At 40.9% G+C, this 22,005-nt stretch overlaps 1 protein-coding gene across 1 annotated transcript in view; it reads right to left on the minus strand.

The window, feature by feature from the left end:
- ahcyl2b (adenosylhomocysteinase like 2b) overlaps positions 1-21,702 on the minus strand; it is a 41,184-nt gene extending 19,482 nt beyond the window's left edge. The window contains exon 1 of the mRNA XM_028571148.1: positions 21,261-21,702. Within this exon, the coding sequence (XP_028426949.1) occupies positions 21,261-21,596 (336 nt within the window). The 5' untranslated portion in view covers positions 21,597-21,702. The remainder of the gene's footprint in view (positions 1-21,260) is intronic.
- Positions 21,703-22,005: the final 303 nt, after the last annotated feature.

Raw genomic sequence — 22,005 nt, forward strand, 5'->3', positions numbered from 1 at the left:
GAGGTGACACGCAACCTTTTGTGAGATTAGTTCAGATCTACCTGAAACACAGCAGGGTGGGGTGTTAAATAAAAACAACAAACAGCTTGTGGGCCAACTTCAGGTTAAAAGCTTTGATTTGGTTGCTATGGCTAAACAAGAGGTCAATGTGAGTCACCTCTCTCTTCTACAAAGCAGCTTGGTAAAATCAGTCCCCGTTTTTCCCCAAACAAACAAAATGTCAATAGTTTTCTACAACAATAACAATGTACATATTAAGTACAAAATGCCAAGCAAACTGCATTTCAGCTGCACTCAATAAGCCTTTGGTATGACTCCAAGAGAAAAGAAATTAATGTTGAGCGAAAAAGTTTCCAAGTCTTTGCGAGCACAATGAAATCCAGAGGCTGTCTAAAACACAAGCAATGAATGGCTGAATGAATAGTTAAACAGTACCTCTGATGTCACGACTTTAAGTTAACGGGACGACAACAGATGAGTTTGACGTCATCTGTGACTCGTATCAAAACACATTTGTAACTAAATACACACAGGCCTGACATCACACACATTTCTTTGGCTTGTGTTAAACCAGGGGAGGTTTGAAAAAGCATGCACACTATTTTTCCAGCAAACTCTGCCTCATGCCCATATGGTCATACAAACAATGTGTGTAGACGAGTAATACGACTGCTGTCCAGTGGGCGGTCCTGTTGAGGTTAGTTTGGAGCAAATGTATGATAGAAAAACAGAGTATCTTTTGGTTCTTGGACTGTTGGTCGTGCAAAACAAGCAATTTGAAAACATTGCCTTGGACTCAGGGGCAAAAGGATGTTAAATTGCAGCCCTATATTAGGACAATAGGGAATGAGTTACCAATTAAATCTGCACTAATCGTCACTCTATCCTTTCTTTGTTTTTCCAGCCGTTAGGATTCTTGGTGGAAAACAACAAGCTCCTTCCCCTGCAATATATGCCATTAGCCAAATGTTTAACATGTAATAAAGGCTTTATCGTGATGCTGAAATCCGGATGCGACACTACGCTGCGTGTAGCAGTGTGCTGTGTGTGTAGACTCAGCTGTACTTATAGGAATACAAGCTGGTACGCAATGCTAAAGACATACAGCAATGTCTTTACAGCTGCATTGTCTGCATGGTGTCTGCGTGTGTCCCATGTGAATATTGTCTCCCAGTTTCTGCAGAGGACCTGAACATTTTGGGCTTCTCAAAATAAAAGTACCTGACTCCACAAAAAAGAAATTATATACAACGTATTCATATCGCTGTATATGAGCTTTTCCTGTGCTCACACAGCATGTTGTTGATCCATACCAGAAGAGATTCATCTTCTGTATGTTTCCACACCTGTGTGTGAAGGAACCCGATCCTAATCAAAACACAATGGGGTCATGGGATGAAGACCCCTGCAGCAACCCAACACTGGGCCTCTTGAGCTGTCAGCTGGGTCTGGGGTCCTCTCTCAAGCCCCACACATCGAAACGTCACAAATGACATTTGGTTGCAAAATTGTCTCGGGTCTGTGTGACTTAAGCCTGAAATGAATACTTGAGACTTATTGATTTACTTCACGTGTCTTTGTACAAATGGGCAGCCAGTTTATGACACTTATTAGAATGGTCCTCAAAACAACAACGATTGGTTACCCAGTAAAACTGCATGTGCATTGGATGAACTTATCAGCCTATTTTAAATGAACCTTTATCCCTTATCATTAACCTAGATAAATATTCTACAGGCCTACAGCCTTGAGATGGACAGTAACTGTGTTACTCTTTCACAGATTGCCATGTTCACCGACTTGAGAAACCTTAAGGGAGAGACAGAAAGCAGCGCACTTTGGGTTAGAGAATCACTCAGAGCTGGTTGCTGCTGACAAGCTCTTGTGAAGCAGTAATGTACTAGAAAGAAAATTGAGAAAAAACAAACATTCATTAAAGCAAAATGGCCAGCTTGCTTTGGCTTCATTTGTTGTGATGCACACAGACTTAAATAATGTGTACACTGCCTTGAATTCCCACAATTCATTCCCAAAATGCATCATCACCTTGAACTGATCATCAGCGTTAAGGGCTTGGGTTATGTTTCCCTGCATGTTCCCTCTTGGCTACATGTTTTGGATTCATTTCTTTGTTTACATTGCAATCTGTGCTCATTTCTATTCATTTCATCCGAGCTTGAGGCTGAGGTTTTGTGCTTGCCTGGCCATATAAAGCAGGTGGCTTAAAAAAAAAAAAAAAAAAAAAAAAAAAAAAAAAGTAATTCAATCTTGTCTCATAGGAGATTAATTTGTCAGCTTTTCCATCTGGTGCCAAATGTCATTATATAAAAAAAGACCTCAAAATCACCAATATTCAGATATTTGTGAGTGTTTCACAGCAGTTTGAATTTTTGAGTGACTGCTCCCTAACAGGAACGGGAGAGGAACGTCTCCGGAGAACCGAGGACACGTGGGAAGAGTAAGTGAGGAAGCAGAGTGTAAATATATATAGAGAACAATAAAACAAGCACCGTCTCTCACCATTAAATTATATTTAAAATAACTCCCACAGATCTCTACATGTTAAACACCTCAAAGCAGCCTTTCAAGCTGCAGGACATCCATAATAACTGCCCTCAAGACATAAAACAAATCAACTTAAAGCTGCTGACACACCAACCAGACGGCCGACCCTTGGCAGAAAAGCCAGTGGAAATGATCAGTCGCGTCCCCAAGGTACAAAAAACTGCCTCAGAACACACTGAGGCGACACCGACTTGAGAAACGTAATACGTCTCCATAGCAGCAGGCGGCGCTACTCTGTGTTGTTGCCCAAGAAATGAAAACCGGCAGCTGATTGGACAAACGCGTCACACGGGTTGGTTTTCTCCAGAAATTCAAAGCCAGACTGTCATGGCGGCTTGTTCAGAATACGATCTCATATTGTACTAAAATAGTTCACTGAAACATGTTTCTGAAAACATTTTAAGTGAGCAATAGGCCATGCAGTTGCTGAATCTGTCTTCATTTCAGCTCAACAAAGGTCAGTTTAAAAGATTTTCGTCAGATTTTGAGAGACTCTAGTCACGTCATTCCGCTCGCCATTTCCGGGTGAGTCCCGACTGCCCTGCCTCCGACTGAACGTGTCAGGTCGGCCAAAATGAAGGCCGACAGCCCCTCAGATGGACGACGGCACGGGACACGCCGAACAGACTCGAGTCACTGACCTCGCCAGACTGTCCAACGGCCGATAATCTCCTTGGTGTGTCAGCACCTTAAGACAGCTGTCTACTATTTGTAGGCCTTCAGCTCAAAGAGCTACCATGGACCATCCAAGGCTGCATCATTCAACCCTCCTCCATCCATTGTCCACAGAGACAAAACTGAATTTGAGAGACCTCGCCTGAGTGAGTGAGTGAGAGTGATTCCCTGATTGAGAAAAACAGCTGTGATCCTTCCATTATGGCAGTGAAGCTTTTTTTCTATAACTCAATTCAATATGAACAAAGACATCCAACAGAGAAAAATATAGAGCACATTGTGGTATTTTCTCCTTCTGTCCAACTGAACAAGCTTTCTGCAGAGTCATGAGATGATGCTGGTAAAGTAAGGTTGTTAGGACGCTGATATTCATAGCACTACTAATCACAGTCCAAAGACATTTTGAGGAGTTGGTTAAGCACCTTGGCACATTTTAAAAGCTATTAACATTTAACATTGAATAAGATTTACAGGACCTGGGGGGGCGGGGGTGGAGGGGGTCGGTCTATGACTTTACTACTCAGGATTTATGTTTCTCAGCTTTGTGGTTGGAATCCTACCTGTGGCCTTCTGCTGCATGTCATCCCCCCATCTCTCCCCTTTCCTGTCTTCAAGCTGCCCTATCGATTAAAAGGCCATAAAAAGCCCAAATTATAATCTTTAAAAAAAAATTTTTTTTTTAAATAAAACAAAGGAGCGAAGGGAATTGTTCTCCATCATGCCCACTGGGAAGCCAGCTGTTTACCTCTTCATTGCTGCTCCCCTCTGGGGGAACCCAGCCTCCATCGCTGGCAACACACACCAAATGGGTATATGTGCCAGGACTGCGCATTAAAAAACAAAACCTATTTATCATTCTGGTTTGTGTATTTTCTGTATTAATTATTCATCTTGACACAAATGTATTTGGGTGCCTATTATAAATATTTTCTTGGCATTGATTTTAAAACAACAAATGGTGTGAAAAAACTTAGCATTCTTCAGTTCACGTATACTTAATATTTATTTCACAGGGGACAACCGTTAGACATAATTGCAATAAAAAAAAAAAAAAAAAAAAAAAAACTGGCTAGCTAAACTGTTTGTTACTGAGAAGCCATCCTTGGAAATGGGCAGGCACTTACTAAAAATACCTGGCCATCTGGAATCATCTGTCTTTCATGTGCCAGTGATTACCAGCCTTGCCCGTAGCTGCCAGTAGCTTCAAACCGGCCGCTGATTGGTTTGGTTCGAGCTGCTGTGCAAGCTAATAAGTTATCTTAGTCGGCCATCATCTAAAAACTGATTAATCACATAAAGAGATTTTAAAAATGTCATTTTAAATGGGAGTGATCATTACTGGGAAATGACAAATCACATCTTTGGCATCACATTAATATTCAAGCAGGCTTTTGTCATGCAAATGACCAAAATTTCTGTTCAATCAGATAGCAGTGGGAAAAAAGTGCTGAATAAGATACACGCCCTTTATCAAGACTGAATCAGTCAGGTGCATTGGACCAAAACCAAAACACAATGTACCGGTGATATATGGGTCACCCATTTGAACTGAAAACTTGATTTGCTACTTAAATAGGTTAGGTGTTGTGTCAACGTCTGCTCCGTTCTGGAACGCTAGCATTGTCCAGGAAATCTTATTTAACCAGACAGACACAAAGTCCGTATCGGTGACGGAATAATGATTGTGTTGGCAACAAGTTGTTCAGATAGGCTTGTGATATGTTTTCTATCCAGATATAGAGATATGCAATTCATTCTGAAGCAAAGCCTAATTGTAAGAGAGTGTCCTTTAACCAGCAAGTAATTAGTGGAGATGTATTCAGGTCGAGAAGGTTTTTTATTTTTTTTATTTAAAGACAACAGACACTACTAAGACAGCTGTCACAGTTCCTGGAAGACAAACTTGGCTTTAATGCTTTTCCATCGAGCCTGGCTGGGTGTCAGGCCAAGGGTCCATGTGCTGCTAGCAGTAGAAAAGCGGATCATGACTAAACAAAGTTAAAACGAGAACACACAGGCAGAGAAGAGGAGATCGGCTAAGTGCAAGGAGGGGTACTCTCAAATCAATGGGCTTTTAATAGCTTTAGGTTTGGATATTGTCTGCCAAAAGGCCTGGGAAAGGGAGTGATGGCATAAGAAAAGACTGCAGGGAGAGGAAAAGAGGATCTTAAAAGTGCTTCTGTCAGCCTGGAGTAATTTATAGACAAATACAGGCATACAACTCTCCAAAATCCTCTAAAAGGAGATGCAAAAAAGATTATACCAAGAAGTGTGAAAACAAAAATGACCATGCACATAAAATACTATATATATCAGGGCGCCTGGGTAGCTCTCCTGATAGAGAGCGCGTCCATATACAGAGGTTTATTCCTCGATGCAGCGGCCACGGGTTCGACTCCAACCTGTGGCCCTTTGTTGCATGTCATTCCCCCTCTCTTTGCCATTTCATGTCTTCAGCTGTCCTATAAATAAAGGCCTAAAATGCCCCAAAAAATAATCTTAAAAAAAAATACTCGTATATATAAAAATGTAACCTATTTCTATCAAAGTCTCTAAGAAGGGGTAAGCGCTTTTCAAAGCCCTGTATAGTTAATTACTACGCATTGAAAGGGTTATTCCAGCAAATTAGTATTGCTCATTAAGATTCACAGGAAGCACAAACAACTGACTTTTATTCCCAAGTATTGTCAAGTTCCAAAAACACTGTATTCCATTAGACACAAATGACTTGGCAACCCTTTAACAAAAACATGGCATGCTTTTTTTGTACCATCAATATATTGTGTTGGACTATAACTCCTATTGACATGTACATGCCCGCACCAATATACACAAAAACACACACAGAGGCTTGTTGGCAATCACAACAAAGTGCTTACTCCTGGGGTACAAAGAAATAGCAATGTGTCATTCTTTTATCAGAAGCGAAGTGCAAAGAATTAATTGGCAGCAGTCAAGGCACCTTGGCTCTTAAAGCAGCAGAGTCCTTTTTGTTTAGCTGTCTCTTAGACATGTATGACAGGCTGCTGGACAAAGCAACAGATGTCTAGTTGTTCAGATCTCCCACACACAGCACTCTGTGAAGGACATGTACTTGTTTGTGCTTTCTTCTCCCTTCAATTTAGTCATTTCATTCTTTTCCCTCCTCCTTTTCATCTCTCTTGCTGCCACAAGACTCGCCCTTATACAACTTAACCGAATGGAAAGTAGACCACAGTTTATTGTGTGCATGTTTTCAGGAAGCCGTTGGATGGCACATCAAAGAGTTGTTGACTGTAAATGTGTTTCTCTGTGCTTTCAACTGCTATTCCTGGATTACTACTGTGCTTGTGTACAAGAAAAACGAAAATAGAATAGCAAAAAAACAGAGCTGCCTATGCTTTCCTTTTTCTGTCTTTCCATCTCACGCACACACAGTTGCACTGTTTTCACAACTCCCTTGCCTCCCTAACTGAAGCTAGATCAAAACACAATTCCAGCTAGCCTGTGATATAGTGCCCTCTGATTTAACTCACGCTGAAAGAATGACAAAATTGTATAATTATGCTATATATATTCCACGCACACAAAAAAAAACCCGATATGCAAGATAAAGCTGTTTTCACACATACAGATAACTCACTTCTTGTTCCTCGCCTTAAAAGTTAAATTAATTTTTACTTACGGGATGGCTGCATTGCACGCGTAACTGGGCAACACTTAAAAAGGTGCCCTGCCACACGTATTTCATTACTTTGTGGTAATGTCTGAAGTTCTACCATGGAAGAAATGCCTTGGTTACATTGTTTCAAGCCATTCTAGCGTTGTATAGAAAGCCTGCAGGAAGACGCTCGATTTGTGCCAGTTCTCAATTATATTCAACGAGCTAAGCGGCTTGACTCGAATTGGCTAACAGCTAGCCAATCAGAGCCTGGCTATCAGCATCCTTTACCCAGCGCAACTGGGCGAGCTCATGAATAGTAATGAGCTCAGGCAATATGATGTTAGACTGACCAGCTTTTGTAATTGGCCTGATTTCTCAGCTTATTTCTTTTCAGTGGCTAGAGCTGACAGAGGAGCTAGCAGTTCATTTTCACATTCACGACATAACACAAACATTAAATATAATTGGCCAGCAGGGGGGCAATGTGCATGTTTATCACCCATGTTCACCTTATGTCTGAGTAATAGAGAGCCGAAGTCATTCCCTTCTACTTCCGGCCAATGGGACCTATCTTTAAAAAAAAAGAAAAAAAATGGAGAGATAATTACTTTTTTATCCGTTTGAATTGAGCCATGAATTACAAATATGATGTTCGTCAATTTAGAAGATAATTTTTCAACCGAAGAAAGTCTCGGTTTGTTGTTAAACTGTTGAAGTACGTTACTCAAATGAGCAGAGGATCTTACTTGTTCTTTTGCTTATCTGCTGAAAACACTTCACTGGATAAAACACATCAGGTAAGATAACGTTACATGTGTTGTGGAACAGAGCTAAGCTAGCGAGCAAGTTTAGCATCAAGCTAGGGGACGTAAATTGTGTGAGACGAGAGATGTAGCTAGTTCACGGAGCGGTTTCACACTAAACTAAGTGGTCATACAGTATGACCAACCTACAAACCTACGGCTAACTGAGACTTTCTTTGGTTGAAATATTCTCTTTTAAATTGACGAACATATTTGTAATCCATGGCTCAATTCAAACGGGATCAAAAAATAATTCTCTCTCCATTAACTCTTGTTCATATTTTTTCCAAATTAAGGTCCCATGAGGTCCACAGGAAGGGCCGTGATTTCGGCTCTCTATGCCCAATTTTGCGTGTCACTGACACTTTGAGTCACAAGGCAAGTTACTGTCTAACATATTACAAACCCATGCAAGCAATGGAGTCACCTTTGTTTTCATAATGAGAAGCTTCTCTGTCAAACTGAAATTCTCCTGCACTGACTCAGTGGTGAGAAAGAGGGTTTTAAGATTTCGTGTGGAAACAATTGCTCCTGGAAAAAGCCAGGAGCAGGAAAGACCAGACACTTTGTGGGACAGACACAAAAACAGGCGTACAACTCTGGCATAGAGGCCTGGCTTTTAGTGAAACGACTGTGTAGTCGTGAAGCTCTGGCAGCCACGCAGAAGGAGGGATGGACAGGCCAGTAAAAGCAGAGCTCATGCTCAAAGAGAGCAGCAAAGAAAAGAAACACCGACTACAAGATCAACACATCTTTACAGGCGCATGCACAGATTACTTATTTATGCCTGTCAGCGGAAGCCTCTGTGTAACGTTCACAAGTACAGATGGGATATGGTAGCCAGCTGTTATGACCTAGACGTACCATTTTCATATTAGGCTCAATATTGGTGGTGTGTCCCACTACTGGACTACACGTACATGCAATTAGTTATAAGACAGATGCAACATATGAGATACAACAGGCTGCTAGCAAGTATGTGTGCACAGAGAGAGACTGAAAGAGGGACAGGAAATAAAAAAAAAAAAAAGGTAGGACACCAGAGCATGAGTACAAGAAAATCCTGAAAGGGAAGGTGGCTGCTCCAATCGTGGCTCAATTACACTCTACTCATCCAATAGTAAAGTCTTTCTGACCACTCTGACCAATAGAAGGAAGAAAAAGCAAGGAGGAAGCAGTCTGAGGTGGTGTATACGAGTGTGTGTATCAAAGTGCTGCCCTGAGGGTGGCTGTGATGTAAGAATGGGTCCTGATGATTTATATATACTGGCAAGTGCTCAGACTGTAAATAATGGCTCGCATACACTCACGAGTCACACGCACCCATTACCATGCATACACTTGGCAGTTTCTGAGCCTACACGCAATTTCCAGTTGCCTAACACGTGCCCACACACACACACACACACACACTATATATTGCAAGAGGCTTCGTGCCAACACAGGCTTCACTACACTCAGCCACGTCACTAGCAGCACCAGAGGAAGTCATCCACTGCTCTTTCACTCTGAACCCTACTTCCAGCCTCAGCATATACCATGTGAAAGAACACAAGGATACATTATACAGATGAAGGGCTTACAGCACAAGTACCTGCTGCTTGACAAACTGGTGGTCACGTTTAACAAATTTCTGTTATGGGAAGAGTAGAGCTGCACAATTTGTTGTGACAATTACAATCTTGATTCATTTCTCAAATCCATTTGAATCATAAACCAAATCAATTCTGCACCAGTTGCATTTAGACAACCCATGTTTTGAAATAAATACAATAAAACATGAGCAAGCAACAAAGACGTCTACAGCCATGTCATATTGCTAACATGCACACATTAATAATGCCACCATGCTGATGTTTAGTAGTGATAATGTTAAACATGTTTACTATCGTAGCAGGTTAGAATGCTAACAATTGCACCAAACAAAAAAGTACAACTGAGGGTAATGGTGGGAAGGTTTTAGGTTTTGCATGTATTTAGTCATAAACCCGAGTAACAGATATATAACAGTTTGGACCCGACTATGGCAAATATGGAAAGCTACGGGATCACACATGTGATCAATTGCAACTCATTCTGAGGGGAAAATTAATGCCTCCATCAAATATTATGGCAATTCAGCAAACAGTTGTGGAGATATGTCACTAAAACACAACAAACGTCAACCTCATGGTGCCGCTAAAGGAAAAGTCATGGGATCAACAAAGTCAGAGGGATACATCATGTGGGGAATAGGAATGTACAAAATTCCATTGAAATATCTTAACAACTACTGGATGGATTGCAGTCTGGACCAAAATGGTGGACCAGCCGCCACTGCTATCCCTAAAGCCATGCAGTTAACACACAACACAAATTAGCACCTTAAATGTTATATTAAAGATTTATTTCCAGCGAGTCCAAGAACTGTAGATGAGAATCACAATTTGAAATCTAAAACATTGACCGCTACAGCCACCAATAATCCCAGTGCTGCTATAAACTATGGAAAGTATGCAGAGTCAACACTGAGCATTGCCCACCAGAACAATCCTTGTCCGTCTGATATGGTCTGATAGTCACTGTGAAAGCCAGGGACACTGATACTAGAGGAGAACAGGCAATGAATGATGGGGCTTAGTGACAGATTAAACCCTACCTACTTCTTAACAGAGGGGGTAGAACAGCCAACACACTATGGCCTTTCTGTAACTTTGTTCTTCTCGTTCACATGCCTTTCCCTTTTTATCTGCCACTGAGTGGAGGAAAAGTGCCAAGACTGCAGGCTTCACATTTCATTCAAGGACAAATTAAAAGGATTCTGGTTTCAAAATGCTCAATTTCCACTGTTGCCAGGAAATGTCATTAATACATTATAGGCTATTTGAACATTTTGTTTGGTTTCATAATTTATTTAAGATTGTTTTATAACTAGGTCGGCTACATGTTTTAAAATTCCTACAAATTATTGTATTATCTTCATTTTAACACACACACACACACACACACACACACCTTGTTGCCCATGTAGACCAAACTAGGGCACAGTTTGGAGCCCCAAGGCTCAGCGATCGCATCTGATGACAGTGATCAGGATTAGTATTGATCAGATCGTTTAAAAAAGCTATTGTTTCCCACTCTATGTGGCTCTCAAATCTGAGAGGAAACGCATTACAGCATACAGTAGATGATATTTGAGTCAATGGTGGATCAACAAAGCAGCAGCTTTTACGTGAATTAAACAACAAGCTATATCGACTGTATGTATCTATGTATGTATGTATGCATGTATGTAGCAATCCATCCACTCATCCATTTACCCATCATCATATTGGTCACTTTTTTTAAACCACTCTAGCTCTGAAGAGTTAAATCCTTTCACTGCATTGAACAAATGGATTTTTAATGCCAGTCACTAAGCTAAATGAAACCTTACCTAAGCTTAAAATCAAAACCATAGACCTTAAGATTTAACAGCAACAAAAGGCTAAAAATAAATAAACAAGCGGTTTGTTTCTGGAATTGCAGGTTTGCGTTTCTTCTTTTTCCACTCTTCTTGAAATGCCAAAAAATAGCCTTCTCTCCCAGTGGGGAAGGTATATCAAAAAAGGCACACAGACACAAATGCTGGTTTATTTTTGAACAAACCAATTATGGTGTCAATCATCTATGTTTAATTAGTAGTGTGAAGCAATCAGTTATTAGGATGGATTTGTTATTTTTGTGGTGTCGCGTTTCGGACCATTTTCGATACAGCAAAAAGAAAGAAATGCCAGAGAAATCTAATTGATTTTTACAAATTTTTCATTTATTAAAACTAACAAAGTATGATCATTTTTTACTTTGAACAATGACAGAGCTATACTTGACCCATCTTCTGGAGTGTGTACACACACACACACACACACACACACACACACACACACACACACACACACACACACACACACACACACACACACACACACACACACACACACACACACACACACACACACACACACACACTCTTCTGGAAGGACTGATATATACACATTACAGTCAGGTAGCTTGGTGTAGCCCTTGATGTCCAGCCGTCTGCTGTCAGAGCAACAGCTGGTGCTTCGGACAATTGGTTCTCTATTTGGGCTTTTGTTTTTTTGTACAAAGCAGGAATGGCCGTCTGGCTGAAATGGGCTCATGAAGGAATAATGTAACGGGGCTCAATTACTTTAGCCATGTTTGTCAAACCTGCGTTTTCCTCTACAGAGTAGAATCTCATATCCGTGGCTATAAACGTACCAATCAATGTCTTTTGCCCTGTTTGAAATCAGTTGGAAATTGCTGCTTAAATGCTGCGGGGATAGTTTGTAGCGCGTGTGTTGCTTCTTGTTTTTGTCTAGTTCCAGTTATTGACACACTGAGGTGATGTTGGCGTAAATGAGTTGCCATGGTTGTAGTATTCCCAATGGTGTAGCCTACTCTTGTGTAGCAGATGCGACATACCGTTGTTTTTTTTATCCACCACTCTCTTGCCATCACCTTCATAACTTACAGGGAAACCAAAGTGGCTCCAAACGCCAGACCTGTTGGTTATTGGAGTATCTTCTAATACTGGTCTCATTAATTCTCTATCTCATTACTAGCCATATTGCAACGAGCTAGTTCAGCGTAGCATGCCTGACTGGAGTAGAGTGTTTTTCTTTGGGAGTGGCAGACAGCACGTTGCACGTTACATCGTTTGGGCTGCCTTGTTGAGTGCAGCGGCACTGAGAACATTATATTTCACACAATTTAAGCTCTTTTTTTTCCTAAATGAAATAGGATAAGTCCAACGAATCGTTTGGTTTGTAATGTGTACCTAATCAAAAGCCTCGTACCGAACAGTTCAATGCGAATACGTGCATCGTTACACCCCTACTAAACAGCTATCTCCTCTGTCTGCCAGGGGTTGGTGGTTTGGCCTGACTAATAGGAAGCAGTGCAGACGGATGGGTGAGTGGGGGTTCATTTCAGGCTTTGTGAAGGCCCTTTTGTGAGGCAGCACTTTTTGAACACAATATTGGCCCTTTGTTCGCATGCAGTGCTTGAGTTTGGAGCTGCATTCCTCGTCATGCCGCATAGCCAGTTCAGTGTTAATGTGCACTACTTTCTACTGATCCTCATGTAAACTCAACACTGTGGGTTAGTGGGCACACATACACCCATCAACTGGGTTGTGGCTCAATGACCTATTCAATAGTAAATAAGCCAAGGGGTTTAAAATTTCACACTATGCTGACTTCTTTCATACACACAGGTTCTAGGAAAAGTGAGTGCTCTCCCTTTCCCCTTCATTACTTCGCTGTTCCAAGAATCTGAGCCTTGTAAAAATCCTTTGGATGGAAAGATGTGTAACTCAATGAGCTCTACACGCTCACTGATAGCAAGCTGTGATGACGAGGCAGGAAATTAATGGCAAGCAGGGAATCACAGGCACAAGCACTGCCAATACCAGCAAAAAAAACAGAGCACCAAATGCTAAAACCCAAGAGCCAACTGCCAGAAACCAGAGCAAAGCTACTCTATTCTCTGCCTTATTGGGGTTTGGACTCCAATACATTGAGTGTGAAAATTGACTTTGGCATGTCTAGTACGGCACTGCTTAGTAAGACAGCTTAAATCATATAGGTATATTTGGAAACAATATACAGGTAAAGCAAACATGCGGTGTAATGGCAGAAACCGACAGAATTCATACACAGGCGCTAGCTGGTAGAGTAAAAGTGTTAATTTTTTCAACACTGCAGTGGACAGCTACACCACCTTAATGTCAAGGTAACTATTAATGACCTTTTGTTTGGAAATATCACAAAAGGTCTGATATGGTCATTATAGGAGCTACTGGCCAAAAGACAAATGTCTCTGACATTTAGCAAATTGCATCAACATTTGAAGATGGGTTGATTTCAATAGAATTAATTAAAAGCTAATATAATAGGTTTGCTTGATAGCAAAGGCACATCTGAACACAGTCAGTGGCACTCCAACACACAAGGGCATACTTGTGTGATCATGCGTTTACAGTACATGAGCATTGACAACACACATATACAGCTAGTAGTATTAGTAGCATACCTTACCGAATTACAGAATGAAAGCAGTCGCCTTTAACAACTGGACAGAACTTTTAACTTACTTAACTTTTTATTACTATAGGTTTACTCAGATGTTGATACTGTGTCAGAAAAGTGTTGAGGTGTTAGGAGGCTGACGTGCCAAATAAATATTTGCCTTTTAAAAAAAAAAAAATTGAATTGTGAAAATCCAATTCATGCAACACTCAAGCAATGTAGCTGGTAGAACATCCCGTCTGGACAGCGATGAAGAGATCACTATTTGGCACCCTGGGGGTGAGAGAAACTCAAACTGGCTTAAAGTACCAACAGTCCGTTTCCTAAGTTGGCATCTGTGGCACGGATGAAGATGGTTAGGGAGGTGTGATCTCACACATGCTTTTGCTGTGTGGTGCTGAGATTTACAGGATACACACAGCACATAAACACAACGAGACTGTGAGAAAGCTAGACGTGAGAAAGCTAGACGGGCTCCAAAACAACAGAGGAAGTGGTGTCCTGAAGCTGGTGTAGTTTGTAACTCAGACAGAGGAGTAAGCTATGAGTTTTGGTTTAAGGCAAACAACACCAGCAGAAACAGAGGGGAGACGTGTCGACAACTTGGCGTCTTTCTCCCTACATTTTTCAGACCCTCTTAGCAACTTTATTTTGAAAACATGACTAGCTAGTCTAGGCTCTACCGCCAACAGCACAGGGTCTCTCCCTCTCCCCTTGCGTCACGTGCAGGCAGTCAAGACGACACAAACACTGAGCTTTATGCAAATTATGCACAGTGTTGTCACCAATATGCATATCATCATCTTGCGACTTTTAGCAACCTTTGGAGCTAGTGCTAGCTAGTACTTTTTTTTTTTTTTTTTTTTTGGAAGAGTTGGAAACACTGGAGGGGGAGAAGAAGCAAAAAGTGTTATGATTTGGTAATTTGAGAAAGAGGAGAGCGAGAGCACCAGAGAAAGATCAAGAAGATGAATCATGGTTTCACTCATTAAAAACGGCAATAAACCATGGCTAAGTGCACTGACAGCAAAGCTGGCCAAATACACACCCTGTTCCATGAGTGGCAGAGGCAGCTAAGACATGCAAAATTACACAACAGCACCACTGAATTTATTTTAAGACAGATTTCTTGTTCTGCTGCCTGGTAGAGTTTCACAGTAGTCCAGACATAGAGCTCTCCATTTCTTTAGGTTTACAGAAGGTTTTCCTACATAGTTAAAACAATACTGCCCACCCACTGATTATCTGGTAGATATGGTCAATCCTTTGCAGCAGTTCAGGTGCTAAAGCCCATATATAATTTGAAATGGCCACTTTGATCAAGTACACAATGATGGGGTGAACAGAATGTCCCTATTACTATGCAATACAAAGATTAGATTAACTAAAATGCTAATGTCACAGCCACAAAAGGAACAATAATACACCCATTGCATAAATAAATAACATTACAAAGGATGTATAAATACTGCCAAGACATGTTCTATTCTTGATTGAACTGATCATCAATAAATCACCGACACCCAAGGTATGTACTCAGACAAACTTGTAAAAGCTGCACCTATTCTACGTAGTTGTCCCCCCCGCCACCGGGGTCACGGTCTGTCCCTCATCCTCTATGCTTCCCCGGCAACCCTGCCAGTGACCTCTGACAATGGTCAAACCTACTTGCTATCCTCCAACAGCCAATGAAAGCTCCTGTCGGCACAATGACCAGCACAGCAGCGTTTAATATATTACAGGGCTGGACAGAGATAGCAGGAGCTTTAGGGCAAACTCCGGTCACTTAGTTACCAAAACAATATTAAATGTTACTCTTAAAGAAGAAAGGCCCTCTTTAACTGGCCGTGTAAAATTTTAAAGATATCCATATGACAAAAATTCTGTAATTTAAGCTGGAATTAAAACCAGTTTTTACATAAATTAAATTTGAAAGATAATAATTATAACCGTATTATATTTGAGGAGGGGAAGTTTAAGTGGGTCAGGTCTGCGTTCTTTAACCGTTTTCTAGTCCAGCTCGCACATACCACTCTCAAATACATTAAACATCCTCGTCCTGTATGCTGGTGGATGATGACGCAGTGGATATGATACATGCCTTTGGTGTGGGAGATCTGGGTTCAATTCCCACTACGATACATCAGCATCAATCTTTTGATTCCTCCATCACAAATAAATTGTTTAAAATGTGACAGTCATGATAGACCTATTGTACGTTTGTCCAAGAACAAAGTGGATATACTGTATATGTTGTGGCAACTGCAATGCTTTCAGTAAAACCCTGGCTTGTAATCGCCACAAATTAGGGATCAGAGTTTGGGGTTGGATTAGGACAGTCCAACTGACCAGTCCATTTTTCCTTTGAGCTTAAGATCCAATGTAAAAAAAAAAAAAAAAAAAAAAAAAAAAAAAAAAAGAGTGGAAGACTGAGGGGTGGCTGGATTTGGATCCAATGCTCCCTTTCTCTCCTTCGCTCTTACTCAGGGCATTTCTCAGACTTCACAGCATGGTTCCACATTCCCCGTGTCAACACACAGCAAAAGGATGCGTGCATGCCTGTTTGTAGACACTTATGGTCTGCAGCTGGCAAATGCTGGTATACTAACCGTGACTCCAGATGCCTTGCTTTTTAATGCCATGAATATCTATTGGCCTTCCATCCACATTAAAATGTCATTGTGTACTTCTGAAACTAAAATGTATAACTTTTATATTTGTGTTGTGTGGACAAGGAGAAACCGATCAGGTATGACATGTCAACCTCAATCATGGCCCCAGTTTTCTAGCGGCAAAATTAAAAAGCCTGCACCTTTGTGATGGTCTCTATTCTGATGTTGACAAATACAGCCACTCTAAATGTTAATTACTATAAAAAGGTCACAGTTACACAAGTTCACATACAGTCCAAGAGACTGATTTCATTCAGGTGATTTCTGCACATTGTTGAAGTAGATATTCTCAAAACCACTAAAAGACTAGGAATAGGCTATGACCACATTTAGTCTCTGAAAAAGCAGACAGGATCCTCTGGGAAGGTGCATGCGATTACCACTGTACATACGGACCAGCTCACTCTCTGTGGTGACTCACAAATTAGAGGGCATAGGAGAAGGAAAGCGACATGTTCTTTTTTACAGCCCAGGACAGCCGCCAGCAAATGAAGAGGCCCAATAACCTTGCATGAAGATGAGAATGCTAAAAATGACGTCTTATCCTTTACTAGTAGATAACTTTGTACAGGCATAGTCATGAGAATATGAATGAAACTAATAAGCAAACTGGCTACAGAACAAGCTGCACACAGTGGCCATCGGTTATCTTAATTTCTTCATTAACCATTTACCTTTGGCTCCAATGGGTTCAACAAGTTATACTTGTAACTGATTGTTGTTGTATTGTCCCAAACAGGTCTCTCTTGAGAATGAGACCATGTGTCTCAATGAGATTACCTGTATAAATAAAGAAAATTAAAAAATACTTGCTTGCCTGCCCACCTATCCCACCACAATGAAATCATTGTAGTAAAGCAACTTGGCCAGCTGGATCAGACAAAAAGAAAGTGTCATCAATACAAATGCTTAGGGGTTACATTTGGGCAACACCAAATGCAATACATAATAGGTTCCCAAAAAGGCTTCCAATGGGCCACTAAAGCAGAGAAGGTGGAATTGATGCAAATGCAGAATCAGACTGGAGAAAGTGGAGCATTGCATCAAACCCCACAACATCTTTGTGAATACATAACCTCTTGTTCCACACAGCTCTCTTCCCAAGTAGAGCAGCCACAGGTCACAGTAAGCCTGTTTACCAGTGAGCACTACCAGAAACACCATCTTAGTTGGTGACATATTATATCAGAGAGGGATGACCTTACTAACACACCATTCCCTGGATTCATTCAAAAATATTGTGATGCATGCTTTCCTAAAACCGGTTAGGAGGTTTGGTCAATGGCAAATGTCAAAAGGTCAGGGGGAGAATCGTTTTAGTCAGTACTATGATGGCTTGCAAGGTGAAAAGTCTTCCGTTTGGTCAGTGTGCCAAACACGTAAGCCATCTTCTTCAAATAAGGCTTCAGTATAGCCACTCAGGCAGGTGACCCTACTGACCTAATAGAAGACTAAAACAAGGCTTGCCACAGCCTTAACCAATAGCCACAAACTGTGGCCATGCCAGCAACTAGGCCTGCTGCCTGCACAACTATTTGCCAGTTTACTTCTCTTTCCATAGGAGGCATCATCCAGGACTTGCCAGAAGCTGGACATATTCGTGCCAAACCATGTGGGTTACAATGAAACTCATCCGTCCTCAAAGCTTACATCTGGGCCCATCTACAACAGAGAGCTGGCCTTTTAATCCCATCATGTGACGACATGATAAAGGCATGGATTAAAAGATATCCAGTCATCCAATGAGTCAGTCAGTCAACACTGCTGCCTGCATACATACTTTCATCACCCCCACTGCTTCACTTACCATTTACAGCACCGGGCAAGCAGAATTCATCAGATGTGCGAGGCCAGGCTGTGGCTGTATATCTATAATGCAATGGGCCATAAGACCCACTATGCCTTGTGATCTATAAATAAGCTGGAGGCAATCTTCCGTCCCAGTGGATATACACTAAAGTTGTTGATCAGACAAATGCAGTGAATATTTAAAAATAATATAATGGATGGATATCTTCCCCAATGTATTTAGAGTGTTTATTATCCATTACTTAAGCTTACTGGTCTCTGCATAAAATAAAAAAATATAAGCAACCTTTGATCCTAAAAAGAGATGCCCCCTCTTTGGTTATAATGATCCCTGTTGTACAGTTCCTCTTTACATCAACATGATCTTTTTTAATTCAAATGGATTACAGAGACAGGGAATATCCTACACATCACTCTTCTCATTAATTTAACAACATAAAAATGATCACTGTTTTTATTATTAAATATGTACAGAGTGACTACATTGGGTCCCAAATAAAAAATATAGAGCCTACAGCTTCTACCAACTATAACAAACTAAGTTTTATTTCAACATAAAATACTTTGCAATTGTCAAAAACATTTAGCCTTAGAGAACCATAAAAAGTAGGTATAGATTAAACACAACTTTTATGCTACTTTTTTACAAGTACATTTTGTCAATGACAGACTACACATAAAATAAAGAAACTAGTCTAAGAGATAATTCATGATAAACTATTGATCATGATATTTTTTACTAAATAAAATCAACAAAGCATTTTGGAAATTAACTTTTTGTACCATTGCCGTGTATGCAAAATGGGTCTGCAGTATATCAATAATCCAGATCTGGCTGTTGCTGTCCGATACATTCAGTTTTGGGCTGTACCCCAAATGTGGATCAGACAGTGGGCACAGACGCTGCTTTACTTCCATATGCCTTGTTGCTGTGACAGTCTGAGGTACATAAAGCAATCTGCTCTGCGCTGTCGTCAATTCGCAGTCAATTCTCACAATGTGACTGTACTATCCAGCTCTCTGCCTTTAGGGTCCTCTATCGGGGTTCCTTAGTGGTTGTCCAATGGGACAGGATCATTGTCAATGCGTAGTAGTGGGTGTGGGTGGTGGTGAGTGTATCCTGTCCAACTTGTTCTTTCCCTATTAGGTTTCACCCTGACAATCAACCAACATTTTGGTTTTCCATCTCAAAAGGTTCACAGTAGAGCTGGGAGAAAATCAAATATTACAATATTTTTGACCAAATACCTCGATATCGAGACGATATTGTAGGGTTGACAATTGGTGCTTTCACAAAATATTTACGCAATTAGATTTGAGGTAAATAATCATCAGTGGATAAAATTATTAAGTGGGTAAAGAACAACTAGAACAGTCTGCCAAGTTCAGAAAATTACATCACTATACTTACTTATAATTACAATATCCAAAATGTAAGATGATATCTAGCCTCATATATAGCTCATAGTGAAAAATCTAGTAAGTATTTTGCATTGATGTGAAATGGGGAGCACAAACTGGTCAACACACTGAGTAAAGCCCTTTTCGAAACCAAACTTTTTAGCACTGGGCTTGTTAGGAACACATATCTAAAATAAATTCCTGAATCTAACTGTCCCTGATGAAGTGCACTGGAGTATACCATAGACTATAAATCACTGCCAACGGTTCATAATAAAACTCTGACCAAAAAAGGGATAGAGCTGAAAGCTTCCTCAAAGGATCCCTTATCAAAAATTGTTTTTTTCCATGAACCTTGCCCTCTCATATCCACTTTTATCCTAATCAAGACTTTGTAAGACATAAAAAGATAAGACGCATTTAGGTCACTCATAACCACAGCAAACCAGTTTTTGGATCCTTGCTTGCCAAGGAAAACACATGCTAAGTCAGTCCCAACCCCTGAATTAAGCCACAAGGTCAGGAACTCCCTTCACTGAAGTAAGGTGCTCTAAAGGCTAAATCAGGCTTGAGAACTAGGTGACAGGAGGGCGCTGGGGTCAGAGATTACAGACTACTGTTATGTCGGAGTTAGATCACACACCTTGTGTGGCATTAATCAAACCAAGATTGGCATGGCCATGGCATTTATTTTAAACAATGAACTGTGAATATCTTCATTATTCAAGACTGAATCTAATCTAAATAAAAAATGACTAACCTGGGGTCAAGCCAGGAGCAAAGATCATTAAACCTACCTAGCTGATGCAAAAAGTTAAAGCAGTCTGTGACTTAGGGACACACACCAGCACCAGCACAATAACGTGTATTCTACTGTATCCAACTCAACTAGCTAGCTACTTCAAAAATGTTTGCCTAATAAAATAACTACTGTAAGCTCTTACTGAAAACAACCATAGCTACATTATTTGATATCACCGAGCTGCAATCGGGTCCTCCTAAGAGTGGAAGTTAATAAATTGTCATTTTTGTTGTTGTTGTTGACCCAGCAAAAACTTTAATTATTAAAATCAAATTTGCGAAGACTGTAACTATTATGCTTCATTAAAGTGCTTGCCACTGCTTATTTTAGATAGACTCATATCGTGTATTATGCAAGTTATTGTTGTTGCGCATGATAGTTTTTAATAGACACACATCCACAAAGCAACAAAAAATATATGTGCGCTAACGTTATGTTTTCAATGAGAATAGCAACACCCAATCTCCACAAAACTTGTGAGAACAGTTGGACACTTTTGTGCTAACGTTACTGACTTCATGTCCTAAATATTAAGCTACGTCAGCATAAATTAAACGGGTAACGTTACACCTATTTTTAAAACAGTGTTTAGACCTTATTGCACCCTCTACAGTGTTATTAGCATCGCAGACCATTATTAAAAGCGTTAAAGGACACCGCTGAATCAGCTTTGGGACCAGCTAGCCTGTTAGCATTGCCACACAATGGCAATGCAAGCTTTCCCAGGGAGCTTTCATATCGGCGAAGTGCTTAGTGGTGGTCCAGTAACATAGCTAGTGGATACAACGTTAGTAGCTATGGAGAAAATGTCTCACTCGCCTTTTTCATCCGCGGAGCCTCAGCAACTGTACCGTCACGGTTGACAAAAGCCTCTCCACCGTTCTGCTGCGGGTCCGTCCGCTTCATAGCCGACGCCTGTGGCATCTTCGCGGGGTTCGGGTTGAGCAAACCCAGGCTGTCTTCCCCGGCTTTCGCGGAGGGCTCCGCTGTAGGGGACGCAGCAGCAGAGGAACCGGCCTCGTGCGGGTCGCTTCTGACGAGGGTCTTGCCCTCCGAGGTCGGTGTCATCGGGGAACCAGCCGGTGAATCTTTGACAGTGGGGACGTCTTTGAGTTCGACCTCTGCCATTTTCGCTGCCACAACCTGGACTGACATCGCTGCAGTTTCACTAAGTCCTTTTTCCAACACAAATAGCGAGTCTAGCGGATGTGAGCGGAGGAGAGACTATGTCCAAATGCATTGTGGTCCTTGCAGTTCTGCTAACTATCTCATCATAGTCCACACGTGACATTTAACAAAACGTTAATCAACATGGGGGGAAACAATAAAAACATTGACATATGCATTTCATTTAGCTGAAAAGCAGTCACAATAGATAAAGTGACTGAATTTCTACATAAAGCAGAATACCCTGCGAAATGCATTATGGAAGATGACGTTTGTAATAAAAGAGGACGACACTAAACTACAAAACAAATGCGATTCATGAAAGATAATGCCTTTTGCTCCCATGGCAATAGAGTATAACATTTCTACATGTCATTTTCTAAATTTTGTGTAATAA

The sequence above is a fragment of the Perca flavescens genome, chromosome 23 (assembly GCF_004354835.1).
Source record: "Perca flavescens isolate YP-PL-M2 chromosome 23, PFLA_1.0, whole genome shotgun sequence".
NCBI classification, from domain to species: Eukaryota; Metazoa; Chordata; class Actinopteri; order Perciformes; family Percidae; genus Perca; species Perca flavescens.